Below are 18,956 nucleotides of genomic sequence, written 5' to 3' on the forward strand. Positions count from 1 at the left end.
TGTCTAACGTTGTCAGACGATGCTGATTTATCACATGGATATTCATATGGAGGATTTGGATTATGCTTTTGATGTTTTTTTAAATATTATAAATAGTATTAATTTAATTTAATATTTCGAAATACTCAATAACGTCGTAAATATGTTGACGCAGCCGAGGTTCTTTCTAGGTGGTAAAAAAACCAAAAGAAATGATTTTTTTTAATAATAATAATAATATTTATGAAAATTACAGTCAAAACTGAAAGGATATGTCTAGCCTAAGTTATGATTTGAAACATACGCCATTAAAAAGCATTAAAAATTACATTATTGTCTGTAAATTGGTGCATTTATTGATCTTACTTGGGCTTCTCACTCATTTTATTTTCTTTTACTAAATGGCAGATCCTCTGATCCCATGCAGTTCCCTCTTCCACTCGCATTCGCTGTCACGGTTTTCTCTTCCCTTCTCTTTCTCTTCTGCACCTTGTAACCTGCGGCCGAACCATTTTCTGAACTGGAAGCTATGACCAGGGGAAAGTTAACGAGAGCCCTGGACCCGCGGAATCTGAAGGCAGCGCGATCGTAGGCGAGAGCGGCTTCTTCGGCGGTGTCGAAAGTGCCCAGCCAAATTCTGGCCCCCATCTTGGCGGGGTCCCTAATTTCCGCTGCGAATTTACCCCACGGCCGCCGCCTGACTCCTCTGTATTGTCTGGCCCTGATCTGCTTCATCTCTCCATTCTGCTCGTCATGTGCCTGTGTCTTTACGTTAAACGCCTCTGCTCTCAGAACTGCGCATACAGAAGAAGAAGAGGAAGAGTCCTTTGCTTGTGTATATTCATTCTCATTCTCTTCTGATGTTGATTTGCTGCTCCTATTTTGGCATGAGCCGCTGGCAGTGGCAGTGGCGCGCAGATAATCTCTGGTGCCATGAGCGCCATGAGCGATAGGCGAGAAAGAGGGAGATGAGGACATGGGTTCAATTCCTCCTCCACCATATAGACGCATAATATCAACATCGTCCTCCTCTCCCAGCAAATGGTGGCGAATGAACTCCAACATGTTCATCCCCATCCCTCCTGTAGCCTCCATCGTGCTCTCTCTTCAATCACTGTAATACTCACGGCTGTATCAATTCATCTCAACTTTTCATCGCAGAGACAGGTGGGTGGTAATAGAACGAGTGATAATTATAAAGCTTTTGAGTACACTGCATCTGCACAAGCGTACTTTCTTGACATTGAAATATATATATATATATATTCATCAACGTGCACACAGTGCGGTACCCGTCTTCCTTGACTCTTCCTGGTTAGGTGTTACTCGACGTCAGGACCATATATGAGGATTCAGACGTGCTGGGCTGCTAACGACGACCTATAACACTAACCACTACCGTAACCACCATTAAGCTATAGGAGTCAAGGAAGAGTTAAGAAAGTGAAAGCGTAAAGTTGGATCTTATTAAAACAAATCGATGATATTTTAATGGTGAGGTTTACATACCTGTAGTTTAATTTAAATTAGTTAATTCGGGTTTGAATAGTTGATAGGTTGTGAGTTTGTTTAATTTAAATTAGTTAATTTGGGTTTGAATAGTTGATAGGTTGTGAGTTTGATAATTAAAGCATTTATAAAAAAAATAGAAAGGAGAGTGAAAATATTGTGTTAAAATGGTGTGTTTTGGCCAGCATGTTACCTCAATCAAAGTTTTATAATTTTATTTTTTTGTAATGTTTTGTTCAAATTGATATGTAGAAACATAGTTTCAACTAAATGAGATGTCAATTCCAAGAAACTTGTTTTGCATAACCATTTGTCTCCTACAAAATTCATGGGCATTGTACATGATTGATATAGAGTTGAATGCAATGTGTTTGTGGCAGTTAAGGCAAGGGAATATGAAACAAAACTTTTATTATTATCTATCAAATGGTGTCCCATTTTTTTGAGAGAAAAATGGAGTTGGAATGATCTATAATTTCTTATTTAGTATTAAATTAATTATTAAATTAAATTGTAAACACAAGTTAATTAATCTTTATGAATAATAAATGCAAACTCTCTATTTTATTAACAATTTCAGAACATGGTAAGGGGCGAAACGATGGAGGTTTAGGGTTTGTGTCAGACCCTGCAACGGCAGACCTACACAGACCACGACGGCTCTGCAACAATTCTCTAGCAATACGAACAACAATATACGACAAGGAATAGCGCACAAATCATGGACATCCTCCAGGGGGAGGACACGGCGCCTCCCCCCAATGATCAAGAAAACATTCAAATGCACACAAAAGATAACGGGAAAAAGCCCCAAGAAGAAACGGGAACGATTCCTCGTACACAGACAGACAATATAGATAGAAATGTGGCTCCCAAAGCAAAATCGGTTACCTGTAAGCCTGTTGCAGCTGAAAGACCTAAGATTGAGCTCCCAAGTCAAAGAATCAATACCCAAATCCAGTATATGAAGGATCATGCATTAATAGGGAAATTTATAGGCTTCTGGCCTACAGAGAAAGCTTTGCATGGATGGATTGCAGCCAAATGGAAACCAAAAGGGCACATTACCCTGCAGCTGGGACCTAAGGGCTTCTTTACGGCAGTCTTCAACTATATAGAAGATCGAAACAGGGTCCTCGATGGAGGACCATACTTCTTTAATGCAGCTGGTCTTTACTTGAGAGACTGGATTGAAAGATTCAACCCGGACAAAGAAGATCTATGCTGGGCACCAGTATGGCTCCGTCTCTATTCCCTTCCATTGGAGTACTAGGATGAAGACTCACTGCAAGATATTGCAAATGAACTGGGGGAATTCATCAAAATTGTGGAGGAGACAAAACTCAGAAGATACACTTCATACGCCCGCATTTGTGTTTATATGCATCTAAGAAAAGCTCTCCCGGATGCAGTAAGTTTATATCATGATGATTTTGAATGGATTCAATCAATAGATTATGAACGTGTCCCATTTCGATGCAGAAAATGTCATGCCCTTGTCCATCTCTTTCGTGACTGCCCATCAAATCTGAAACCCCCGACCTCTACCTCCTCAGACAAACCTGACTCTGACGGATTTACCAAGGTCAGCAACCACAAAAAGAACCACAAAAAACCTGCATCAAACCCTAAAAAACCTTCCGCCAACACTTCAATGCCATCCACCAGTAATAGCTTTGAGATCTTAGCACAACCGGATTCGAATAACAACGAGAACCCTTTACACTCTGAGGGCTCTCCCGGGGCATCATCACAATTCATTCCCACCAGCTCAAAGCAGCCCCAAAAGCATAAGCAATCCATAGATCTCACCACCTCCTCACCCAGTCTGATACCGATATGGAAATCTCATGGCATGGAGGTAGACAATGTGCAACAAGAAACCACGGTTGCGACAGAGACAGCAGAGGAAAGGAGCGAAGCCCAGCACATGGAAGAGGAGCCTGAAAGCATAGATATAGTAGATCTGGACATATTTGGATTAGAACAAGATTGCAGGAAAAAAGAATTTGACAAGATCCCAGAAAGACAACTGGAAAACTTGGAAGTCATCCTTTCCAGAGCACAACAGCAAAGAACCCTAGGCATTCAGCCTGGAAGTCAATGGGATGGCAAAAACATTCCTAAAGATAATAAAAAAAGAGGAAGGAAAACAGATCTCCAAAGAACCATTCGCATTGGGGAAATGTTGGTGGAATCAAGAAGATATTCCAAGCTTACAAAGTATTACAGTCCCCTAACCAATAATGAATCATGAAGCTCACTTCATGGAATATAAGAGGGCTAAATAGCCCTGGGAAATACAGAATGATAAAAAACATGATTCAGCAGGAGAAACCCCAAGTCTTCTTCATGCAAGAAACTAAATGTAACTCTACAACACTTGGTCAAACCCTTGCAAAAGCATGGCCAGGAAGTCAAGCAGTAGCAGTGGATGCCTTAGGAGCTTCAAGAGGTCTAGCAATAGTCTGGGATGAACGAGCTATCACGCCTACTAATATTCATGCAAGTAAGCACTTCATTCAAGCTACCATTCATATTATAGGGACAAATGTGCATGGTCACCTAACCAATGTCTACTTCCCCCAGGAGGCAATGCATAAGATAGACATTTTGAACACTTTATTTTGATCAACTCCAACAGAACACATCCACTCTAGATCACAGGAGGAGACTTCAATATGATTACTAATCTGGAAGAAAAACGTGGAGGCAGGAACAAACTGGATAATAAAAGTATTCATTTAAAAAATTTCATCCAAAACAATTGGCTCATAGATATGCCATTCAACAATGGAATCTATACTTGGAATAACAAATGAACAGGCACACATCAAATTGCCTCTCGATTGGATATATTTTTTCTTTTAGATAATGCCATCCATCTTGGAGGAGACTTCTCAGCCTCGATCTTACCTCTCACAGGATCAGATCACTGGCCAATCTCGCTCCAATGGCAAAGACATGGGATCACCACACGACGACCCTTCCACTTTGAAGCGTTGTGGTTGATGCATCAAGACTTCAACAATCTGATAAATGCAGTTTGGAAAAGCTTCAAACCCCAGGACGACTAAAAAATGTTTCAATTCCAACAAAAAATCAAAAATCTTAAAAAAATATCAAGCAATGGAATTAACTTACCTTTGGTAATATCTTCCAAGCACAGAACGCTCTAGATCAAGAAATGAAAAGAATACAGTAGATGATCATTACTGAGTGGAGAACCAAAGCACTCTTAGAGCAGGAAAAACTCCTTCAGACAAAAATAGCAGAAAGAGAATAGCAAGAAGAAATACTTTGGAAACAAAAATCAAGAGTTAGATGGCTTAAGGAGGGAGAAAGAAACACAAAATTTTTTCATCGCACTACTATACAAAGAAGAATGCACAACAACATCACTCACATCTAGAATCGGCAAGGAGAACAATTGGAAAAACATGAAGATGTAGAACAAGATTTTCTTACTTATTTCAAGCAGGTGCACCAAGAACCACAAGTTGATAGACAGCGAGCCATAGAGAAGATCATCAAGAATATCCCAAAAATAATAATAGAAGAACACAATCAGCTCCTCCTTCGGCCAATATCTTTACAAGAAGTGGAGAATGCAATGCGACAACTCAAAGAAGGAAAGGCACCTGGCCCTGATGGTTTTACATCAAATTTCTTCCACAACTTCTGGGATCTAATTAAAGAGGAGGTCTAGCAGGTTGTTGAGGAATCCAGGACTAATAGATGGATGCTTCCCTCACTGAATGCGACCTTTATTGCCCTCATCCCCAATGAAGCGCAATCTCTAACTCCTGACAAATTTAGGCCTATAGCACTCTGTAATGTCACCTACAAAATCATTTCCAAAGTTATTGCCTCTTGACTGAAGCCGCTACTAGCACTCCTTATCTCGCCAGAGCAATCAGGATACATGGAAGGTAGGAAAATCATAGATGGCATCATTCTCACCCACGAGATTATACACTCTCTAAAGCAGGTATGCTTCTAAAAATTGACCTCTCTAAAGCTTTTGATCATTTAAGCTGGAATTACATTCAAAAGATGTTGATTTCCTTTGGGTTCTCCCCCCCTAGGTTAGATGGTTATGAGTCTTATAACTTCCACCTTCTTCTCCATTCTAGTCAATGGAATCCCTTCCACCCCCTTCCATCCTTCTAGAGGAATCAGACAAGGAGATCCACTTTCCCCCTTTCTGTTCATTCTAATGGCGGAAGGGCTTGGAAGAAGTATTAAAGAAGCTCTTCATTCCCAGCAGCTTAGAGGCCTCTCCTTTCCCAACACCCCTGCTTTTACCCACCAACAATTCGTGGATGATAACATGCTGTTTGGCCATCCCTTGGTTCAAGAAGCCCTCAAATTAAAATCCCTTCTGACTGAGTTCTCAGATGCCTCTGGTGCCAGCATTAATAAGGCTAAGTCCCAAATCTTTTTCTTCCACACCCCTGCTATCACTTAGTCTTCCATAGCCCGTATCCTTGGATTCACGATAGCCACTCTCCCCTCTAAATATCTGGGTGCACCTATGACTGATTCTGCTTTAAAGCACTCTTCCTGGCAACTGCTCTTGGAAAAATTGGAAGCTCGCCTCTCCTCATGGACTTATAGAGCCCTCAATATGGCCAGCCATCTAGTTTTAATCAAAGTTGTCTTGCAATCCATGCCTCTTTATCTCTTTTCAGTTCTGGCAGCGCCAAAATGGGTACTCAAGAAAATAAAAAATCTTTAGAGGACTTTTATGTGGGGAAATTTGGGACAAAATAGAAAATGGGCACTAGTGAAATGGGCCACGGTCTGTCTTCCAAAAATCTCAAGAGGAACTGAGCTTCATGATCCTCAACACAGTAATGCTATCATGGGGGCACGTCTTTGGTGGAAATGGATCTCGGTGCTGCATACTCCCTGGGCCATCCTCTGGACAAAAGAATATGCAAACAACCAACCAATAGATGATCTAATCTGACTCACAGAAGTAGGCAAAGGATCCTTAATCTGGAATGCGGCTAAACAACACAAATATGTTATCCAACAACACAGCTTCTAGGAAGTAAGGGATGGAAATAATGCAAGGTTTTGGGATGACTCTTGGCAGCAAAGACCCAAGCTAAGGGACTTGATCAAAACCCATCAAATAGCGGATTGGGAAGTGCATCAGATGGACAAGGTTAGCTAGCACTGGTTGCCCACTCACGCAAGGATATAGACAAAGGATAAACTCAGACCACATCATTAGGCAAGGCACAGAGTCCATTCAGAAAAAAATGGAGGCAGAGCTTCATAATAGGAAAATTTGTTTTTCTGATAAGAAGGATATAATAAGATGGGGTTACAAGGCACGAGGAACTTTCACCACCCAAGAGGCATACAACCTAATAATAAGGAATCACACAGTCAAGGATCCTCTTTGGAACAAAGTTTGGGCCCCCAACATTTGGCCAAAAGTATCCACTTTCCTCTAGTTGTTATGTCAAAACAAAATACTCACTTGGGACAATCTACGGAAAAGAAGCTTTCACGGGCCCTCCATTTGCCCCAACTGTAAACAACAGGAAGAAACTACTCTGCATCTCATGAACTCCTGCCCATTGGCAAACAAACTTTAGGAAAAAGCAAGCTTCAGATGCCAAAAAGAAGGAAGAATTAAAGAGGATATCACCAACACCATACGCAGTTGGGCAATCAATCCATATAAGAGTAAACTGTTAAACTCTTTATGGAAAATCATCCCAGGTCTTCTCATGTGGACAATATGGAAAGAAAGAAACCATCGCATCTTCAAAGACCAATCCACACCTTTAGAAGTCCTATGGAACAATGTTTTCCAAAACCTTCAGGAAACACTAATGCTCCAAACTTGGTATGAAGAAGACTTTCCTTCCATTCCACAGGAAAATAATATATGGGAAAACTGGAATCTTCAGTTGAACTAGGTACAGGAAAATCATAGTAATCTCTCTTCACACAACAATATACCAAACAAATGGCTCCCTCTGCCCCTTAATGTGATACAACTCAATTTCGATGGAGCATCCAAAGGCAATCCGGGCAAAGCAGGATATGGTGGAGCATTCAGGGATCATAAAGGCAAACCTCTTCTAACTTTCCTAGGCTCAATTGGATGGGATACGAACAACTCGGCTGAATTAGAAGGGCTATGGCAGGGGCTTCTTCTAGCCCAACTTCATGGTTTCTTCCCACTATTAATTGAAGGTGACTCTCATATTCTCATTAACATGGTTAATCAGATTCTCCAGGGGACACCGTCATACAAAGTGGTCAACAGCAGGAGATTGGTGGAAAGATTAGAGCTCATCGAACAATGGCTCTCCACCAACAGAGCAGTCACCTTCAAACACATCCGCAGAGATGGCAACAAAGTGGCTGATTTCTTAGCTAATATAGGAGTTGACAGTGGCCGGACTCTACATACTAGCTCGCTTAACACTATTGCCACTGCATCCTAGATAAAGGATTACAATGAATTGGTACAGAGTGAAGAAGCACACCCAGATGCGGGTGATCATATTGTCATTAATGATGATTAGATGGAATAACGGCGGGAGGCTTGGCCACATGGCCGCCCGCGTCCCCTCCTAGGCTAGAGTAAGGTGAATTCATGGCAACTTGCAGGCACCATTAATATGATGCTCAAGTCGATATTTCTGTAACAAGTTTAAGGAAATGGCCTCCATAGACCATAACTCAGTTTTCCCTCCTATGATCAATAAAACTTGCCCTCCTTAGGCTACAGAGCCTTGCTCCCCAACTGTCACTGGCAGACGTTGTTGGTTGCTCAGCTGCGTGGATGTGGGAAATGGATATCATTTCTCCCAAACTATTTACTATAAGTTGATTCCATCCAAAAATCCCTTTGTTTTCCCTTTGAACAGCTATTCTGGTCCCAGTTCCTTTGATTCCCCAAGTGTTAGCTCTGAGACGAATTTAGTCATGGCGCGCATCCGACACTGCATGTGCAGTAAAAGAGGGGGCAGTCATGGCAGAAGAATTCGTCCTCCCTATACACCCAGCCCTAAATCTGCTTCCCCCTCCTCTTCTCCAGTCATCACTCATCCCCATGGCACCCTCTTCGGCAGGTATCCAAACACACGTAGTGGCAGAGGGCATTCTTAGCTCCAGGGTGACCGCAAGATGAACGCAGTTGTCCATACTACCAATTTTCCCTTCCCCCTTGCCCCGCTCTTCATACGACTCAATTTCGCTTCCATAGCACTCTACACAGGCCCATCATAACCGCCACTATCACCATTACCTTCACTGAGGAAATTGACCCGTAAGAATCTCAGCTAGGGAACAACGCTGAGCAGCAGAGGACCGCTCAACGGAATAGGAATGCCCGCGACCCAGGAAAGCAGTATATGGTAGAGGACTCTGCCACCTTGCATGGAGAGGAGCTTGTTGGTAGCCAACCGGCCACCAAAGGTAGAGCAGGAGACACGAAGGCAACCGGTGGTAGAGCAGGAGACACGAAGGCAACCGATGGCAGAGCAGGAGACACATCCGGAAAGCATGCAGCAGAGGGGAGCTCTACTGGCACTCAACCTGTTTGTGCAATACTGAGCAGCACATCAGCAGAGGAGGAGGAGTGGTACAAGTATGCATATCATATCGTGGAAGAGCCTGCTACAAACGACCTCCAGGGGGTCCATCCTGATTGACAACTAGGCTGCCAGGTGTCGCCCTTTTTCCAGCTGGAGGTTTCTTATGTTGTTGGTTGATCTTTGCTATGTTGTGTTTTTTGAAAACTTTCCTTTTGGTTTGAGTCGCTAGTTTTCATTCTAGATCCCCTGTGCGGGTTTTTGATGTCAAAACTTGTAACCCCTATGTGGGTTTTTATCTGGTTTCATGGATTGGTTTTCCCCTTGATGGGCCAGTCGCGTTTAGGCAGTGATATTTTTTGACAAACTTTAACCAACACTGCAGAGGCCAGCACCTCGTTGTACTTTTATTTTGTTTCATATCAATAGAATAGTATTACTTTGGAAAAAAAATATTTATGAATAATAACCAATAATAGTTTTTCTAATATTAATTTAACAGCTAAATTATAACTAGATCAGTTATTAAATTAAATCACTAGTAACTATAGATATATATCAAAACACATATTTGCAATCAAAATACTTAGTTTCTAAAAATTTTCATATCATCAAAATTAAAAAAATATTAAAATAATTAAATATATCATTAGCACTTTCCAGATATTTTCCAAATATTATATGTTTGTCTATGATTTGTGATTTAGTATTAAATTCGTTGAATTTGACACATTTACTTTGAATAAAACCAAGAATTTAACAAAATCCACACACTAACTTTTTGCATGGTAACTAAGACCAATCTTCTTTGTTTGGTTGGAGGAAAGAAAGTAAAGCAAGTTTAACAAACCAATTAAAACAAAAAATTAAAGACTAACCTCCCAATAAATGTTGGGCTACCTCTCGTTTTTCAACTACTTGAAGCGGAATCTGGAACTTTAAAGTGGGATCTTGGTAATACCCCGCTGCTCCAAACTGATAGAGTTACTTTGGATCCCATACCCCAGCCTGTTGTTTTTCAACTACTTAAAGCAGAATCTAGAACCTCAAAGTGGGATCTTGGTAATACCTTGTTTCTCCACACCGATAGAGTTAGTTTTGATCCCATACCCCAACCTTTACACCGTAGAATTAGAATCCCTTAAACTGAAATGAAGAGATCTAGTGGATTTGTTGTCAATCAAATGGCTACCTCAGATGGACTTTTTTTTTTTAATCCTTTGACTTGGGAGAACATATCCACACAAATATTAACCACTAACCATAGACCAATCCGAGTACTGTCAAATTGGTAGGAATTTGTTTAATATCCACAATTTTTTAGCTTTCAAGGTGAAATATATGAGCTCCCGGATGCGGATGATTGACAGTTATAAGGGTACGATGGAGGTGCGCAAGATGGGCAAGTGGCAGCCCATCTGCGTCAGGGGTATGAGTCATGGCCTGGATAACTGGCCTCGCACAAATACATTAATGGCAGCATTAACTCTGCCTTCCCTGCTTCTGGTTATAGGCACGATGGCGCTCTGTTTCATTCTCATTGTTGTTGTTCTATTGTTTGCATTCGGCTCCATCAAGGTCGCAGTCCTGGGCGACTCTCCGAGCGACAGTTCGCCTACCTGCTTCCTTTCGGCACTGGTGCATGCTGAGAATTCTTCCCTGTTGGTCTTGCTCTGCAGGGCTATATACGCCTTTACCTTCTCCGGCCTCCCTTTAGCTCCAGTTCCTAACGCTTACTGCTTTTCTCGGGCTCAGTCTCCGGCTCTCTCGGTGCATTCGCCCCTCAGTCGTTTATCCGCCTTCCCTCCTCCGTTTAACAGTTCCCATCCCATAAAAATGCCGAAAGAAAGGCTGAGAATGATCAGCAGGCGCGGCGGTTCACGTGGTCGAGCCACCGCCCAGCACTCCTCCACCACACTGGACCCCTCTGAAGATGCGTCGGTCTATCCAGCCACCAGAAGTGGCAGAGGCCGGGGTCGAGGGCATGATAGAGGCGATGCCTGTATGCATCATGTGCATCCCACTGCCCGCTACCGCATTCCTTGTTCACTGGCAAATTCCTCCTTCATCGTATCTGTGACTATCGAAAGGTGTGAGCACAACTCGGGTCCGGGAGCAGTTCAACAGAGGGCTACGGAGGAACAGAGGTTGGCAAGTCAAATTGCCACCCCGCGCCAAGGCACCGGAAGCATGCCTACTACGCACTCTGAGGCCAATGTCGGCCCAAGCACGAGAGGAGAGCCTTCAAGCTCTGCGGTCCACTCTTCTGACTCCATGGACTCCGGTCAATTTGGGTGCCGAGTTTTAGAGGAACAACCGTCCACCTCAGATGAAGATTGAGCCAGTCAGCGCCTCTGGTTTTATGGTTTTGCCTCCGAAGACAAAGCTCACCTCCTTTTCGATTCACAGGGTTCATGCCTGTCTCAGGCTTTTGTTTATGATACAGGTCGGGGTCTATTTATGTTTATGTTTATGTAAAAATCGGTCCTTGAAACAACAGTGTTTCACTCAGTCCGGTATCGCTGTTTGGGTCAGTTTTTTGAGTCTGTCTGGTATGTTCAATGTTCCTTGAAATTATTCTCTCTGATGTAAGTCATTTTGACGGTTCTACAGTCAGGATGTCAAGTTTTTCTGCTAAATGCCAACCTCATGGCATGAATTCTCGAGGCCAGCCTCGCTGTAACTTTTTTGTATGAATATAGGAGTAGACTAATTGAGAAAAGAAAAGGCGAAATATATGAGCAAACTTGTGGATTTTCCATGGGCTCTCCTTTGTGTCAAATATTTTCATGGGGTCCTTTGAGAGTAAATCCCTAGCTTACTCCCCTTTCCGGCCCCAGTCATAGAAAATATTCATTGATGACATTTTTGTCATTTAGCCCCATGGCCGTGAAAATTTATAATTTTTCAAACATATAATTAATCAATATGATTTCATCAAATTCATAGTGGAAGTTGAAGTTGATGGAAACATTACTTTTCTTGATGTTCTTATTACTAAGAATGAAGATGGTTCCATTTCCCACCAATATTTTCGTAAAAAGACTTACACTGAACAATATCTCCATGTTGATTCTCATCATCATCTTGCCTAGAAACATGGAGTTTTAAACAAATTAGCCACTAGAGTGTTAAGAATTATGATAATAACCATCTTTATACTGAGGACACACATTGCATGAAGGTGTTTGAAAACAATGGTTACATGAAGCACCAAGGCCTCAGATCCTTCACAAATTTCATTAAAGGACATATAGAGAAGAATGATACCAACAATCCTATATCCAATGTTCACCTTCTCTTTCTCTAGGGAAACACTCACCAACTTGTTTGCATTTTAAGAAAGAAATTTTTTTTGCCACTTTCAAACCTTTTAACATTATACGTAACTTCTAAGGTATGTCAAGGACCTCATTGACCCTTCGAACATGAAAGGTGTATACTTGATCCCATGTTCATGTGAGAAACCATATCATACACTAGTGAAACTGGCTATTCCATAAAACTTAGGATTTAGAAGCACTCTACTAACATTAAACATAATCATTCTCATTCTTCTGCCCTCGCTAAACATTATGAAAAAACTAAATCTATATCGAAGATTCTTATATCCTTACTTAAATGTGTCACTGCCATCACTAAAAATTCAGGGATGAAATTGAAATTGAGAAACGAACTGACAATCTCAAGATAAATAATAGTTGCAAAATCAACCAAATTTAAATTCCTACTCTAACTTAGAATTATTCTTCTTGATTCATTTTTAGTTCCCTTCTTCATTTTGAGCCTTATACCATAATTCCATAAAAGAAATTCCTCAAATATCTTGACGTCATTTTCCCTTTCTTATATTATTTATTATTTATATGACTAATTATTAATGACTTTTATCATTTATTAAAATACTAATATTATTAAATCATTAATAATTTTAATAATTTAATTGTAAAAAAATAGTAATAGGTGTATTATTAATATTTTTTTGTTTGTTGAGTTCTGTGAGTTTTGAGATGACTACATATTAATTTTTGGCTTCAGAAACCATGACCCAATGAAATCTATTTTGGCTTGAGAAACCACGACCCAATGACATCTAAGTTGTCTAAATTACCAAAGGATCGCACCTATCTTGGGCCACACTAGCCCTTAACATGGTTAAATTTTTTCCCATGGAATTTTGAATCAATGACCTTCACATCAAGAAGTACCTTAATAGTACCCCCCATCACCATCTATTGTACACCCCGTGGACAACATATGTATTATTAACATTATTAATAACTAATAAAACTAATTATTCACCCATTCATATATAATATTAGCATTAATATTTTCTCTTAAATATTATTGATATTAATTATTAATTATTAATTATTACTATTATTAATTTAATTAAAACTTGTAAATTTTAAATATTATTATCATTAGATTATTAGTATTATTTGACAATATATATTTTATTAATATTATCAATAACTAATAAACAAATTATTAGCCCTTTCATTTATAATAATAGCATTAATATTTTCTTTTAAGCGAAGTCTTTATGTAGAAATTAGATAAGAGATTTTTTTGGCTATACGTTTCGAACCAACAAGTGTGGTTCATCATCAGGACCAGAAGCTTGAATACAGAAATTAATAATTTTCTCTTAAATATTATTATATTATTAATATTAATTATTAATCATTAATATTATTAATTTAATTAAGATTTATAAATTATAACTATTATTATCATTAGATTATTAATATTATTATTAATTATTATCAATGATAATTCTTCTTTTCATCCCCTTACTATTTTTTCTATCATTAATATTTATTAATATCATTACAATTTATAATCTAGTTCGGAGTTGTCTTTAGTGCGACTTTTTGGAGTTTCCGATGCCGGAATCCAGTGGAATATTTGAGGTGAGATCTTGATTTGTGTTATTTAAACTAGTTTTTGACTATATATATGGATTCAACACCCTCAAAAACCCCTAGGGCACTTAGATTGTGCAGGGATTACCCATCAAACTTGTGATTTCAAATAAATTTCTGCCGAATTTTAAAGAAATTAAACGAGGAAAACCCACCAAAAAAGCTTCCAAAAAGTCGCACTAAAGACAACTCCATTTAGCTCCTCTATTGATTATTAATATTTATGATAGAAATTCTCTTATTAGTTATTATATTTTATTATAACAATTATTGATAATTTATTTATTCCCTTTCTTCATTTATCAATTAATTATTAATTCTTATTATCACAATTATTATTATTATTTATTCCATTTCTTCATATATTCATTAAAGTTGGGATTTTTACTCCATTTCTCTTCTTGTTTTGGCTAACATTCCATTTTAATTAATATTAGAAATTAATATTTTTAAACCGTTATATTTTATTAAGTTAATAAATAAAAACCAGTTTATTATGTCGGTTTCTTAGATTTTAGGGTTGCTCCCACTACTTATTCTCTTCAATTGATTAGATTTTCATAATTAATTTCTTTTGAAGATGAACCACACTTGATGGTTCTAAATGTTGACATAAAAATTATCAATGTGATGGATTCAAAAGAAGAACCTTGAAATTTTAAGTAATCTCTTTTGCACTTAATATTTAGCACTGCAATTTTTGAGGTTAAAGTCCTTTACTATCCATATATATGTATGTGTGCATGAAACCATAAGTTGAAGACTTATATATTGATTAAAGGTGTAGCATATCTCACGATATATATATATATTTATAGTTTAACAAAAACCAAAATGGAAATTTCAATTTATTGCATATAGTTATATATATCTAGTTTTAGAGAAAGACAACCCAACACTATTAGTATTGTACATTCTATAAAAATGACATGGAACCTTAAGAAAATTTCAATACATTTAGCTAGTAAAAGACATGATGATTAGCCACTTCCTCCATTATTCCATTCTCAAGGTTTGAGTGAAAGTTGATAATTTCCTTTACTTCTGGAAAAAAAATGTGATGATTCTTCATCCTTCAACCTTCATAGTTGAAATTCACTGAATAAACCTAATTAAATGCTCCATTATGTTCTCCTTTGATTATTTTGGTTATCATATTGAACTCAACCCCAAAACAAACATTTATTGCTTGAGTCGAATAAAATTAACCATAATTGTTTCATCTTGGGAGGTGACCTCATGGTCAATTTCTTGTATTTTAGTTGTGGCAAAGAAATTTGATGTTGTGTTTCCATGCAAAAGACTCCTTATGAGCCCTAATTCCATTATTATCTCCTATAGGTCATGATAATCCATAAATAGTATGTAATATTCCAATCTCATTTTCAACGAGAAGAATTGATGGTTGGCTTCAAATCCAAGTCTACTCTTTGCTATCACTCCCCTCAGAGAATAGGTCAATCTATTTCAATTCGTTGTATTATATAAACTCCCACAAAACATAATTCTTTGACCATAAGAACAAATGATACAAAGCGTATAACAAGAAAACTCTTGGAAGGAACAATTTCCCTAAACCAAAGAGATAAAGTATGATCTTCTAATTTCGAAATAGCCTAGAGTTTATTCAAAATAACTATGAGGATGTCAATGCAAATATCCACACATAGATATATTTCTAGATACGACCTCTTAGGGTATAAACACCCCAAAGGCATAATGATAAACTCAAATGAACTTACACGGTATTAAATCTTCCTTAACTTGATTATCAAAACCCAAAGTATACCGAGGTGAAGGTTTACTAGATTTCCATAGGAGAATTGAATTCAGTTGCACCGAGAACACCATAAAAGCATAATCGAACCCAAATATATAGAAGATTTAATACCACCATCTCCACTATACAAATGCAAGTTGATGTGTCATTACCCCACCAAGTGAAACGCAATAAGGTTCTTTTGTTTTTAAAATGTGTGAACCTACATATGAAACCATGAGAAAAGGTGTTTGAAGTTGAGTCTTATTACTCAACTTACTATTCTCCAAAGTTTTTCTATAATAATCCATTTAACTCCATAAATGCTTAAGACCTACCATCCTTCCATAATTAATTATGGACTAGTGTGTTTATAAACCTTACCATTGATGGAAGTTTTCTCAAATGTAACTTGGTTGGAAAGGCCATTAACTAAGCTATTATTTTCTCGTAGGACACGTTAAAACTTAAAAGAGGGATTCTTTTACTTCTTACCTAGCACGAGTGATTAGGAATAATATATAAAATATATGGATTACCATTTAATTTTTTTGAACTTATAAAATTTAAGTATTATCAATGTTTACTATTTCTAATCCTTACCTTTTACAAATAGTTAATATAATGGTTTCTAACCTAAAATCTACATATATATCTTTTGGGAGTTAAATTTTTTTAGTAAAACCTTTTTCATGAAGGCATTTGAGAATATTTTTTATTTTGTACTTGAATGTGTGCATGTGTAAGAATTTTCTATACATGGTTGTTATCACTATAATAGGTAACTTATGGAACAATGTAACTTTTGTATACATGGTTGTATAGAATTTTCTATTCTCAGATGTGATTACCATGAATAATTAAAATGGATTCCTATGGAACCATGTATACATAAAAGAAACTCATATTAATAGATACTTGCACAATTAGTGACATCACCATCTTACACAAAATATCGATGTCAACAATACCTTGTCCACCTAAGTATGATATTTTAAATGGGGATCACCTAGATCAAGAGATTAATCATCTTAAATGGGGATCACCTACATCAAGAGATTAATCATCTTAAATGGGGATCACCTAGATCAAGAGATTAATCATCGTATAAAGGTCCTTAAAACTAATGATTTCAAAGAAAAGGAAAATTATAAAATAGTTAATAAAGTTATGTATGTCTTAATTTTAGACATCTCTGGTTCAATTTTTTTTTTTGAGTTAAGCTCCGGAGTATTGACAATAATAACCAATATTCAGAATCTAGAATGAAGATAGCAAGAAGAACTGCAGATCTCCAATTTCTCAAAAATTGTTGTGAGACGAATATTGGTTATTACTGTGGATACTCCGAAGCTTAACTCAACCAAAAAAAAACGAACCATAGATGTCTAAAATCCATAATTATTTCCTTGTATGGAGGGGATACATGGAGTGAGATCATTTTACTCGAAAAATTTAGAATGAAGATAGCAAGAAGAGCTGCGGACCTCCAATTCCTTAAAAATTGTTGTGAGACGAATATTGGTTATTACTATGGATACTCCGAAGCTTAACTCAACAAAAAAAATGAACCACAGATGTCTAAAATACATAATTATTTCCCTGTACAGAGGGGATACATGGAGTGAGATCATTTTACTTTAAAAATTTAGAATGAAGATAGCAAGAAGAGCTGCAGACCTCCAATTTCTTAAAAATTGTCGTGATAAGAATATTGGTTATTATTATGGATACTCCGAAGCTTAACTCAACAAAAAAATGAACCAGAGATGTCTAAAATCCATAATTATTTACCTATACGGAGGGGATACATGGAGTGAGATCATTTTACTCTAAAAATTCAGAATGAAGATAACAAGAAGAGTTGCGGACCTCCAATTTCTTAAAAATTGTCATGAGATGAATATTGGTTATTACTGTGGATACTCCGATGCTTAAATCAACAAAAAAAAAAAAATGGACCACAAATGTCTAAAATCCAGAATTATTTCCTTGTATGGAGGGGATACATGGAGTGACATCATTTTACTCGAAAAATTCAGAATGAAGATAGCAAGAAGAGCTGCAGACCTCCAATTTCTTAAAAATTGTTGTGAGACAAATATTTGTTATTACTATTGATACTCCGAAGATTAACTCAACAAAAAAAAAAAGAAAAAAAAAATTAGTATTGCTTCATGACATTGCATACCTATTGTGATGATCAACCCATTAACAGTGTTGTGAGCACAAAGAAGATTAATGATTATAAGGGAAATTGTATTGAAGTTCAAATTATTCTATTATGTCTTACCACTTAAATTTAGAAATATGGAAGTGAATTCATATACTTGAAAAACATGTTTTCCATAATTGTTCTTGGCTCACCAAAATGTCATATTTTTCACTCTCTTTTCCTTCAGTTTTAACCATATTTCACTGCTCTATAACCTTGCATTAACTGCATTTTTATGATTATATATGGGATTAGACCAACTATTTTCCAAACCATTTATTTTAGTAATTTGAGTGAGTTTATGATTAAATATTATAAAAATAACATGTTTTCAGTTATCTCTAAAAATTGGATGAGTTTTATGGTGTTTATAGGAATATTTGAAGACTCCAACAAAATCATATTTGGTCATCTAACCTCTAATTCAAATTTTCTCTTGTACTCTTGAAGATTTGAAGACAACTTTCAAGCGTATTCAATGGACATGAGTCATGGAAGATTTGACAAGATCTTTTATCAAAGACATTAGAGATTTTGAGAGGATTTGCAGAGATAATTATCTCCTAATATTAGCAAATTGGTTGTACCTATTGTTGATTGATCGAGAATTTTTTATACTATCTCTCATCAAACCCTCCAATCTCGTGATAAAAGTGACATAGTGGGGCTAAGCCCAAGTGCTTTATGCCCAAGGATTGTAGTGGGTGGTTTCAGAAATTTACAAGTGTATTAACAATATGCATAGTTCAATTTACAATTATATAGAAGACTTATCATGATAAGAAGTAAAATTTAAAGAGATCAATAGTAAAGAAAAAAAATACACAAAAATACATTCTTCAAAAGATGTCAATAAACAAAACTGAAATAAAGATTTACTGAAAAACCCAATAGTTAGTGTTCTGGCAGCCACAAGTCTTCAAAAATGTTATATATAACATGTTGTAAATTAGTAGAAATTAAAATACTTTTTTCAAATATAATCACTAATATAAACA

The 18,956-nt window shown here is 37.3% G+C and overlaps 1 protein-coding gene across 1 annotated transcript; it reads right to left on the minus strand.

Moving 5' to 3' along the window:
- Positions 1 to 259: 259 nt before the first annotated feature.
- On the minus strand, positions 260 to 1,127 carry LOC149257719 (uncharacterized). The gene has a single exon (XM_089370131.1). The coding sequence runs from the start codon at positions 1,072 to 1,074 to the stop codon at positions 364 to 366; it is 711 nt and encodes a 236-aa protein (XP_089226257.1). The 5' UTR covers positions 1,075 to 1,127; the 3' UTR covers positions 260 to 363.
- Positions 1,128 to 18,956: the final 17,829 nt, after the last annotated feature.

This window comes from Pinus tabuliformis, chromosome 6 (genome assembly GCF_031772625.1).
Source record: "Pinus tabuliformis cultivar Carrire ecotype Pingquan chromosome 6, CPIR1, whole genome shotgun sequence".
In the NCBI taxonomy this organism is placed as follows: Eukaryota; Viridiplantae; Streptophyta; class Pinopsida; order Pinales; family Pinaceae; genus Pinus; species Pinus tabuliformis.